At 41.4% G+C, this 12,480-nt stretch overlaps 1 protein-coding gene across 1 annotated transcript in view; it reads right to left on the bottom strand.

The window, feature by feature from the left end:
• Positions 1-12,480, bottom strand: part of Ctnna1 (catenin alpha 1) — a 131,641-nt gene that overhangs the window by 17,581 nt on the left and 101,580 nt on the right. The window contains exon 10 of the mRNA XM_021150781.2: positions 506-598. Within this exon, the coding sequence (XP_021006440.1) occupies positions 506-598 (93 nt within the window). The remainder of the gene's footprint in view (positions 1-505; positions 599-12,480) is intronic.

Raw genomic sequence — 12,480 nt, 5'->3', positions numbered from 1 at the left:
CAGAAACTGTCAGCCTTCACTTCAGTGGCTGGTTCAATCAGGTTACTATTATTTGTATAAGACTAGCTACTTTGTGACAAGAGCGTCACAACTGCATAGGCTGGTCAGACACCTGTGTACCACACACATAACACATGCACACAACAATGCATGCATGGAGAACAGAGGAACTTGTTGAAGTAAGCTCTCTCCTAACCACCAGGTAGGTCCTGGGGGTGGACCAAGGCCATCAGTCTTGGCAGAACCGAGCCATCTGATGACTCTCTCCTATGCATTTTAAATTAAAGGCAAGGAGGCAGTAGCATATGATTTAAAAAAAAAAGATACTTAAAATTTCCCAATCTATGGTTTATTTGTATCAGGACTTCTATTTAAAACCCCCCTTTTTAAAAGGAAGAAAGGGAGGGAGGGAGGGAGGGAGAGGAGGGAGGAAAGAAGGAAGGGAAAGCAAAATAAATTCATATCTACCCTACTAAATTCATGTTGGAGACACTGTATACTTTACCTGAGGACACAGTGCTTCTAACTGGCTTGCAGACATTCGGACAAGCTTCACGCCTTCTTCATTGTTGGAGATTGAACAGGCCAGGTTGGCAACCTGCACGAGGGAGGAACGTAACAACGCCTATGAGCATTTTCCTCTTTTGCCTGGAAAACAGGGCAGTAACTGTGCCTCACTCTGGCCTTCCCAGAAAACAGAAGATACAAACGCAGGAAGGAGCTTCACTTCTCAGCCTGCAAGGACTTCACAATGTTACATTGTAGGCTGGTATCAGAAGAGGTGGCTCACAGGCTTGGAAGGAGCTCTAATCTGCCTGAACAGTCACAATAAGGCAATTATAAGAAAACCCAAGGAACACCAAGGAGGAACTGTCAGTACCACAAAGAGTAAAATTTGCAGTTGTTCTTGAGGGGAGGAAATCAAAACTCCAAACTGTTGCTCTCCTTGTCATATGTATAAATTCAAGTTTATTTGAACACAGGTAAATTAAGATTTTTAAAACATGATAAAGGTAACACTGAAGTGGACCAAATGAGCCAGGTGTAGTGGCATGTGCTTTTAATCCCAGTACTTGGGAAGCAGAGGCAAGTGAAGTCTGTGAATGTAAAGCCTGCCTGGTCTACAGAGAGCTCCAGGACTGCCAGGGCTACAGAGTGAGATTGTGTCTTAAACAAAACACAACAGAGAGAACCAATGCCACCCTCCTCAACAATGAAGGGAAGTGACGACAATGGAAGCAATTGAGAACCTCCCACAGGGGTTCTCAGAATGGCAGCGCTGGTTGGACTTCCTTGTCTGGCAGAGTCTATTTCAATGTCAACCTTTACCTTCCCTCCCAGGTGACCACGCCACAGCTGACATAAGAAGAAATGATTTTTACAGGTTATACCATAGTTTTAGCTTGCTAGTGTTCCGGCTGTCCTAAAAATGTTGCTCTCTAGGTTTAGCTATACCATAAAAACGCTACCTCAAAAAAAGGGAAGGGCATTCTGGAAAACAAAAAACTAGACAACATCACAAAGCTCCTGGTGAGGCGAAACAGCAACACAAGCCCCACCCACTGCCTCTATAGCTGCTTTCAGACAGTGACCAGGAAAGACAATCGGACACTGGGATTTTGCTTTCTACCATCCAACAATTTTATTTCAATTTATTTCTATTTATACTATCTCAATTCTGTGAATCTTAAACCTTACAAATATTTTCAAAATCAAGACGTAAAGAATATATTCTCGACTATCGTTCAGATACACGGTGCTGTGGGTATGGTAAAATGGCTAAATTCTTTAAGTCCTTTGTTTCCTTGATACAAATCTTATGAAAAAGGCTACAGAAGACTTAGTCTTTGTTTTAAAACATTACTCTAATGTTTCTGATATCCTGTTAGAGCCGTCCAACTCTAGCAGAGGATGCTGCTTGTCTGAGGCCTGGAAGGAGCAGGAAGTGACGCTTGTCACCAACAGTCTCTTCTGGATGAATAAGCTCCAACACACCCTCCAGGGACGACTACTCACTTCTCACAATGACAAATGTGCAAATGCAAGATCTAGACTATAGCTCTCCGAGAGGCCAGCCTCATATACTAGTGCCAGACCTGGCTACCTTGAAAGGGAAGACAGGGAAGGAAAACCTTCCCACCTCTTACTGAGGAAAACCTGCACCTTTAGATTTGGAACAGCAGTCAATACGACTTAAAAAAAAAAATTAGTCTGTGGGGGAAATCGTTCAACTCATCAGGCTGTTCTTCAAGGTCTCAATTTGATTCCCAGCACCTACATGGGAGCTTACAATGGTCTGTATCTTCAGTTCTAGAGGATGTGACATCCTCCTCTGGCTTCCACGGGCAGTGGGCACACACCTGACATGCGATTAAATAATAAAATCAGTGTGAAGTATTTAGCTTGACAGGCACAGTAGTACTCCAGCAACAAGGGAAGCTAAAGTAGGAAGACAGTGATTTCTAGGCCAGCCTAGGCTATACAATAAAACCTGGACTCAAGTCACTGTGCCTGAAAATGCAGCTTTCAGTCCCATCTCGGCAGGAAGGTAAGCTCAAAATTAGTTTGGCCAACTAGTAAGACCCTGGTTTTTAGCCCTTTACAAAGTGAGACAAAGTGTGTGTGTGGAGGAGGGCAGCAGCTCTGTGGGAGCACTAACACCTAGTAGAGTAGCTGAGGTGTGTGTATCTGGGGAGTTGCAAGAGAATCTGAAGTTTGAATAAAAACAAACAAGAAGGACAGAAGCATTTATCAGCACCACCCCTGCCCCCACAGAAAACCTCTGGCAGACTCTACTAAAACAGCAAGTATGTGACAGCCAAACAAGAGGGAACTAGAGAGCTCAGCCGACACAGTTAATGACACAGCCAAGAACAGGGGATGGGGTGAGGGGCTGACAAACAGAGCAGAGGGGAACCGAGTGATGAGTCTTTCACTTCTTTCACATAAAGGCATGTACTGGATAGATCCTCACATCACAGGCGGTAGCAATGACCTTGCCATTAAAGAATAATAATTGTCCTACGTTTCTTTTTATTTTTAAAGTGTTGAAAAATCACTCAAATGCCTCATATGTAAATCTCAGGGAAGAATTCTTTCTGAAATTATTCTTAGGAGGGGCTTATTCCCTAGGTGGGAAAAAAATCGTCATGAATTCCTCCTCAGCCTACATGTCTGTTTAGCACTTCCTTCCCAATACTTCAGTAATACAAACTCCATATAACAAACTCACACTGCCTGCTATTCTTCACTTGGTCCTAGCTATTCACATATAACATTATCATGTATATTTTTGTTCAAAATAAGTCATAATAATCTAATTTTAGGAAAAAGCAAGGTATAAATAAGCATTACTAGTAACAAATACAAAACAGGATTTATAATAGTTAATTTATTTAAATGATTTTTTTTTTTTTCCAAGACAGGGTTTCTCTGTGTAGCCCTGGCTGTCCTGGAACTCACTCTGTAGACCAGGCTGGCCTCGAACTCCAAAATCCACCTGCCTCTGCCTCCCGAGTGCTGGGATTAAAGAAGTTCCCTATTTCTAAATCTACCTAGTTGCCTAATCTTACAAGTAAATCTAGAAATCATGCCTCACTAAACATGAGATATCATCAGTTCCCAGTCCCATTTCCTGGTGAGAAAATGGAAGCTCCTACAGTTTTTTTTTTTTTTAAAGGAATTATTTATTTACTTTATGTATATGAGTACACTGTAGCTGTCTTCAGACACATCAGAAGAGGGCATCAGATCTCATTACAGATGTTTGTGAGCCACCCCGTGGTTGCTGGGAATTGAACTCAGGACCTCTGGAAGAGCAGCCAATGCTCTTAACCACTGAGTCATCTCTCCAGCCCCTCTCCTACAGTTCTTTGAGTCATATTAAACAGAGATTTGCCTGCCTCTGTCTCCAAGAACTGGGATTAAAGGCCTGTATAACCATGCCTGGCAGGCCTATAATCTAACACAGCCAAGGCTGGGTAGAGGGTTCCTCAATTCTTCCTACCAGGATCCAAGAGAAAAGATGCTGCTGAGGCCCCTTAAGAAAAGTGTTTCCGGAGCAGTAAGATGGCTCTGTGGGTGGAGGCACTTGCTGCCTCCGAACCCAAGGGAGTTTGAGCTAAGGGGCCCATGTGGTGGAAGGAAGGGAGGGTTTGCTTTGTCAATTTGACAAAGGGATAAGTTGGCAGAGGAGAAAGACTAGTCTGGGAACAAAGAGGACTCCTTAGTCTCATGTACACTGATTGTTATTTGCTAGAGCTTCAGCCTGCCAAATCACATGGACCCACTGAAAATACACAGCCAGTAATAAGATCGGTGTTTGATTCAAATGTTCTTCATGGAGCCTTCAAGGCCACTTTGCTACATGTTATTACATACAAATTCATGACAAAAATAAAATATACAATGCAGAGCATTCAATTTGCCGTCAAAATACACATTTCAAACTAATAAAGTCATACCCCATGAAGTTCCAGATAATGAGAAAACTGGGAGAGAGAGCCCAGCAGTTAAAGGGTTTCTTCGGCTTTGTAATTGTTAATTCACAAGGCAGCGAATAAGATGCAACCTGAGTGCAGCAAATTCCCATCTTAAGGCTATGTTAATGCACTACCCAAGGCTGAAGGGAAGAGGATATTAAGTGATATGTGCTATCTTCCTTGTCTTACTCTTATGAGCTGTAAGTCTGAAGAGACCTGGATAACTAAAAAGAACACTGATTGCTCCTTGGCTCTTACGATGCACACAGCAAAGCAGGAACAAAGGTAAGGAAATCATCCAAAAGGACACACAGATGTTACATTAGTGACAAAAAGGTTTCCGACAGCAAACAAATTTCCACCTTGACACACTTTAATCGAAGACTAACATAAAGACATCATGAAGTTGGCCTGAGAGGAGAAAGTAAGGTGCACAAGGTACCTTTGCCTAGAAGCCTCCCTCACTATTTATAAGCAGATGAAGACACCCAGCACTCAGTACAGCAGTTCCAGCCCTCTGCTCCTCCTCCCTCCTATCAATGACCGTGAGGATATCTAACATCTATGCACATTTTATTTGAGAGAGAGAGAGAGAGAGAGAGAGAGACAGAGACAGAGACAGAGACTGTTCTGTGGGGAGTCAACAAGTCCTATTAATGACAACCATAATCTAAGAGTCAGTCCTAGAGCCTAAGCAGACCCTCAGAAATAACAGTGGAGAGACCTCACAGAAAAACTGTTTACTACTACTTTAAGTCACAACAGAGCTTGAATGTGATCCATCAGGCACTCACAGTCACCAACACTGCATACATACTTGGTCTTTTATGTTCATATGTAATTCATCCTCTGTAGGCACTGTAGGACCTTCCCACCTTTGAGTGAATGCAGCCATATCAGGACTGATATTACTTGGACAACTTTACAGGGCGCTCTCACACTAAAGAATTTTGTACTCTATTTTATATCCTTTATATGCTATAAAGAGAAATTATTTCTATTAAAGCAACACACACACACTTCCTAAAAACCAATTTGGTACATCTGCTATGTCCCAAATTTATGTTGGTCATGCATTAAAAGTACTGAAATAATAGTTCTGTATTCATTTCAAACACTAATGAAACGGATAAAAAAATTTCAAATATCCCTTCAGTCCATTTCATTATATGAACCTTATACACACCTCTCATAAAATCTGTATTTACTTTCATCTTTCCCCCACTCTCTAACAGAAGATAATATCCACACAAATGAGGATTTACTGTTTATCACTTCATCTCTAGTTTTCGTTTGTTTTGTTTTGTCTGAGACAGGGTCTGACTATGTAGCTCTGGCTGTCCTGAAACTCACTCTGTAGACCAGGGTAGTGTTGAACTCTGCCTCTGTACCCCAAGTACTGGGATTAAAGGTGTGAGCCACCACTCCTAGTTTAGGAAGTCCACAAATGTTTGCTGATATAATCTTTCTATATCTTTTTTCTCTTCCAATCTATAAAAAAAATTGCTTAGGTTTTTGAAAGATTAATTCTAGCTAAGTAGAATGAAATCCTGCTCAAATCTGTCATCTAAACATTTCCCCCCCAAAAAACTCTGCATTTTTCTCAACTTCACATCCCAAAAGATCTGATCAGGCTGAAGAGATGATCAGCGCTTGTTGCATAATCATAAGAACCAGACTCAGGGGCTACGGATAAGCCATCCATCCTGGAATGCCTATAAATTCTGTGTGTGCACAACACAAATATACATACATACAAATGTGCATGGTACCTTCTATATAAAGATTACTTCAAAATAATACATAATGCAAAGCTCTGTGTTTGTCAACCGTCTATACACAACTGAATCAGGGTTTGCATGCTGGCTGAATCTGAAGAATGAGCATCTGCATGACATTTATTTAGCACTGAGAATGAGGACAATCACTAGTCTAATAGCTGCTGAGAACCTAGTATGCACGAGGAATCATTCTATGCCTATATTCAAAAGAACATTTTATTTCAGTGAGTAGGGCTAGATAAATAAGATTATTAAGCAAATCTACTAATTTCAGAGAGGAGGGATAAACAAATATAACCACTAGAGGGTTGTACGAGAGCTGAGGGGGTCAAGGGAGGCCTTTCTGTGGAAGTTAACATTTGGGCCTGGAAAAGGAGAGAGAAGGATGACAGGGGCCAGTCAGCACGGAGACACGGGACTAAAGACAGCTGGAAATGCAAACAGGATACTTCATAATATGGTCAACTACAGTTTCAGACTGTATCACATCTGTCCCTTGAAACCACGGCAAGGGTAGGTGAGAAAAATTCTGAAGCAAAGGAATGACATGAGCTGACTTAGGAGATCACACTGACTTCCTTGGAAGGGAAGAAGCTAGACAGGATTCAAAGTGCAAGCCAGACAGCCATTAGGAGCTGCTGCAGAAAACCAGTATGATAATGGCTATCCTATGGCCTCCATCACAGAAATAAATACAAAGAAATGATGGGAGTTTACTGGTCCGATCTTGGGGAAGGAGGAGGACGGGTTTGAGAAGCCGAGTGGGTGAGAGCAGCAAACAAACCAAACAGCAGTACATAAAGTGTCATGGCAGGGTCTGGTTATACAGACATCTCATTACTAATTGTTAAAAACTGGTACGCTATGTGCACCCGAACATGTGCAACAGCTAGAACAGAAATGAGGTAACCAAGCTACATTTCAGCACAGCATAGTTTCATCTGCCTTAGCAAACAACTAACTTTGGTATCAATTTTGTATACTTAACAACAAAAAGAAAATACTGGAGATAATCAGGTTTGAATCTCCCTAATACATTGCTTCAAAACCTCATCCCCAGTTCCTAAAAACAAACTTATAAAAACTGTATTTTAGAACATTAGTGCCCTACAACTGCACCTTATCTAAAGTGGCACTTTCAATCCCAAGGCTTTATCAACAAGCTTTCAGACAGAGACTTGTACTTTTTCAAACACAAAACATTGTGGGGCGGGGAAGATATGTCTGAGAACGCTGACTGCCACAGCCAAGTGTAGGTGCCTGGCTGGTGACCTGGGCCCCACAGCTCAGTAATCACAAAGCAGCTGTGCAGTAGTAAGACATTTGTCCACTCAGAGATCAGAGGACAACTTTCAGGAGTTGGTTCTCTCCTCTCAGTACCTGGAAAGTGAACTCCAGATGTGCTGACTAGTCTCATGTCAACGTGACCAAAGTTTATAGAGTCTTTCTTGGGAAGAAAATCTTCAGCTGGACCGATCAGATTGACCTATGGTGCATTTTTTTGATTGATGTGAGAAGACCCAGCTCATTGTGGAAGGTGACACCTGGGCTAGTGCCAGTAAGCAGGATTCCTTCATGGCATTCATCAGTTCCTGCCTTCAGGTTCCTGTCCTGACCTCCCTCAGTGGTGGGCTATGAGAGGGAACTATAAGCTGAAATAAACTCTTTCCTCTTCAAGTTGCTATTTGGTCATGGTGTTTTACCACAGCCATAGAAACCCTAACACACCTATGGAGACACTGAGTCAGGTCTGGGGCACATTTTTTTAAAAACCTAAGAAATCAGGCTATACCCCTCAGGAATTAGGTATGAGGTGTTATCATCTGACTCCAGGAACAGTTGACTGCATGTATATAACAGCAGCACCCAAGTATTCATGGGAAAGCAAAGCAAAGAGCTTAAACTTTAAACATAGGTCAGGACATTTGTGCAGCATACCAAAGATGCTAAACATGAAAGAGAACCGGAATCTTCGCCTCTGAGGCAACACTGAGGGATAATGTTCCAATCACAGGCTAGCGTTTCAGAGCAGTTGCTCTCCACCATTATTATAAATCTCCTTCTTATTTTCTAGACTGATTTCTAATGACACGAAAACTGGACAGGACTGTAGGGGAACCTACTCTAGGAAGAAAAACTGCCAGAACATACTATGCTTTCTTTCTTTCTTTCTTTCTAAATAATTATCTCATGCTTGATACTGAAAGGGAGACGAGGGGACTAGTGTAGACCTGTCCTATGTAAATGTCTTAGCAAGATAAAAATAAATGGATCTTTGACTGGCTGTAAGACCAGTTACACATGACATCCATTCCACAGGACATTTCCAGAGGCAAACTAAAAGGTTCTATTTTATGTTTTATCTTAGCATTGTAAAAACATCAGACTATATGGAGGGGGAGAAGATATATTAAAAAAGACAAAAACAAAAACAAAGTACAGGAAGAAATGACAACTTTGGAAAGAAAAGTTGATAAAGAATAATGACAGCAGCAATTCTGACAACAGATTAGACCAGATCTAAGTTTACATTGACAGCATATCTAAACCACACATAGAACAAAATACCTACCTGCACCCACTGACAGAAATGGACCTGATGTCACTAAGAAGCAGGTTCTCTGTAGGGAAAACCTGAGCTCTGACTGACTGTGAGATCAATGGAAATCTCAGAATCTTACTGTTGCCCAGACCAAAATCCTCCTGAGAAATAATGATGAGTCATTCCCTGAAGATGAAGGCCTTGGCTGTTGCACTTCTCTGCCTGCTGCCCCTGGAGCTGGTGCTCACTGAGATCTGCACTTAAATGGAGGACACACAGAGAAGAGCTACAATAAAGAAAGCTTCTCAAAGCCTAGAAACCATCTAGCACTGCCCAGCAGATATAACATGAACTACACAAGATTTTTGTGACATTTAAAAACTAAAAAGGTAAAACATTTCATTTAAAACTGTTACCATTTGAACATTTAATAAATGAAAAACTAATTTTTTATTTTTTCCATACTATATATTGAAAGGACATAGTTTATACTGGAAGCACTCCCAACTCACAAGTACGTAGCAACAAGAATATGGACAGAGGTTTCAGAGTAGATGATGGCTTCTTTCTCCTAACAGCAACGTGGCATACACTGTCTTTGAAGACTGAGTTTTCCATGACTGCAAGACTGGAGGAGTCCCAGAAACCCTACATGATTAGGTTCTCACTATGTAATCCCAAGCTACCCTGGAATGCACTACATAGGCCTGGCTGACCTAGGATTCCTAGACCTTGCCTCCCAAGTGCTAGAATTAAAGGCATGTGCCACAAAGCTAGGAATGCATGATGCTTCAAAAAAGCTACACAGAAAGGGATTCACACCATTAAGTAAAAACCTATGACTTTAAAAGAAATAACTAGCCGGGCGTGGTGGCGCACGCCTTTGATCCCAGCACTCGGGAGGCAGAGGCAGGCGGATTTCTGAGTTCGAGGCCAGCCTGGTCTACAAAGTGAGTGCCAGGACAGCCAGGGCTACACAGAGAAACCCTGTCTCGAAAAAAACAAAAAAAAAAAAAACAAAAAAAAAAAAAGAAAGAAAAAGAAATAACTGAATACTCTGTTGATTCCTACAGGGAAGAGTAAATCTGACTGTTAAAAGGCAGGAACTTAGCCAGTTAGTAGTAGGCACACACCTTTGAGAGGAAGAGGCAGGTGGATCTCTGTGAGTTCAAGGTCTATAGAGAAAATTCTGGTACATCCAAGGCTACATAGAGAACCCCTACCTTGAAAAATCAAAAAACAAAAAACAACAGAGCAACAACAAAACAGTAGGAACTCCAAGGAAAAGCAAATCTCAAAGCCAGTCTCACCAGGGAAGAAAAGTAATAAGTGATCAAGGGAGGATCATAAAATGGAGCACTTGCCTTCACTTCTTGTATAGTCGGTATCTGTAGCAACCTAGGCAGATTGTATACTTAAGACACTTCTAAAATTCATACAGATCGTATACCGTCACAGTACACTGCAATATAAAGTACTGTGTACTACATAATCAGCTGGTTTTATTTTTGACTGATCACAGCGCTAAGGTGGCATTTGAAATGTGGATCTTGTTGGGCTTACAACCTTATCTTAGGTCTATGCTAATTCCTGACATATAGCATCAGAACTCTGCAGCAGAGTTTCAGAAAGACCACTCCTTCCGAACATACCTGCAAATATTCTTAGTGGTTGTAGAATCTGACTCTCTCCTTTCCATTTATACTCATGTCCTACCAGTCATGCATCTATTTTATGTACTGTTCTTAATTCTGCTGACCCACCAAGGGAAAATAGGCCCTCATATTAAAGCTGGCCTGTAGACAGTCTGAGGATTCACAAAACATGGTGAGGCATTTTATCTTTGCTAAAACCAAATCTCTGATTAGTCCAAGGTGTGCCACTATAATACAAAGGCTGTACGGAGAGGAGAAGTCTTGTCATGACAGGAAAAGTTCTACCTTGAGTCAGGAATCTCTAAGGCTTCTGAAACACTTAGAAATTAATTTCCTTTTCATGGACATAGTAATTATATATCTTACTGTCTCAGTTATCATAAATATAATCATAACTTTGGAGAATGGCACTGCATAGCTTGGGGTTATGCCTCAAGAGATGAGAATCCCATATACTTTAATATACAGGTAAGACGTAGGAGAAGGTAATAGGTGTAGAGGGTACGCAGAGGGGAAAGGTGAGAGAAGGGTTAGAACTGAGCTAAGATGGGGAACATCATACTCTCATCTCCAAGGACTCTATGTTCAGAATGAAATTAGATGTGTAAGTCTGGAACAAAGTTTTCAATGACTCAAGTCGTTAGTCAGTGATTGACTTAAATTCTATCTACTGTCTGTCTGTCTGTCTGGTTTTCTTTCAAGACAGGGTCTTACTAGGTACTGCTGGGTGTCCTATAACTCATTATGGAGAATAGACTGGCCTTGAACTCAGAGAGATCCACTTCCTCTGCCTCCTAAGAGCAGGGATTAAAGGCACGCACCACTATGCCCAGTCACTGTTTCTCAGTAGTGTCAGTCCACTGAACCAATGAGCTCAGTGAGCCTCACTACTGGAGGTTTGCAGTAGAGGTACGTAAGCTGGGAGAAGCTCTTCAAGCCTGAGTTCACTTAAGAAGGATTAGAGTGCCGGTCAGTGGTGGTGCACGCCTTTAATCCCAGCAATTGGGAGGCAGAGGCAGGTGGATTTCTGAGTTTGAGGCCAGCCTGGTCTACAGAGTGGGTTCCAGGACAGCCAGGGCTACACAGAGAAACCCTGTCTCGGGGAGAAAAAAAAAAAGAAGGATCAGAGTACACAGTGCTGTATACTGTAGGTGCTGGTTAGAGAGGCTGAGGATGACCCAACCGGCTGTCCCATGAGGGTGCAGATAAAAACTGACCTCTCTTTAGCTGTTGATACATCAGGCCTTGATGCCTATCACTCAAAGGAACTTTTTAGTAAGTAGGCCACTTATAAGGGACTGATTTCCTGAACACAATTTCTGTCCACTTAGAAATGACATCTCACACTGTCATGTGACTGTTGTGAACCAGATTATGCTTAATGGAGATACAAATGAAACACCCCAATTTTAGTTCCAAACTTCAGAATCATTAACTTGAATAACAGGCTGACCTATGCATTCTGTGCTTAATTCTGATCAGAAAAACACTTCAATCAATATTCAAACAAAATGAGGTATAAAATTAGTAAGGTGTTTACTGTGATTACCGGCATTTGCCTTGAGATACTTTTAGTATTAACCTGGTCTGTGTTATTATAAATCGCATTTTACATTTCGGGTCAGTTTCTGCTTTTACATACTGACAAATTACTAATGGGTTTATGAACTATTTATCAATTATTATGTTTCTGTACTAAGGTTATGTTTTGTGTGTATGTGTCTCATTTCTAAACAATGTAAATTCATTTAACAAATGAAGAAGAAACCTAACTTATCTGGAAATTAAATGTTAATTCATCCTTTCTAATTATTATTTGACAAGCCAACCATTTCCACTCAGATTTCTCGTGTAAGCTCATGTATAATTTAGTGGATGTTGGGTTTGTTCACTCTTAAAACAGTCCTAGGCCGAGTCTGCCTAACCATCAGGTGAAACACCTACCATATTTGTCACTCCTTTGGTCCTCAGAGCATGGCTCTCATTAGTGACCTCATTTTACAGGTAGGACATAAGAACTG

Source organism: Mus caroli, unplaced genomic scaffold (genome assembly GCF_978045245.1).
Source record: "Mus caroli unplaced genomic scaffold, Mus_caroli_1 scaffold_19, whole genome shotgun sequence".
In the NCBI taxonomy this organism is placed as follows: domain Eukaryota; kingdom Metazoa; phylum Chordata; class Mammalia; order Rodentia; family Muridae; genus Mus; species Mus caroli.
Note: the sequence above shows the minus strand (reverse complement) of the source record. Positions and strands in the feature narration are given on the sequence as shown.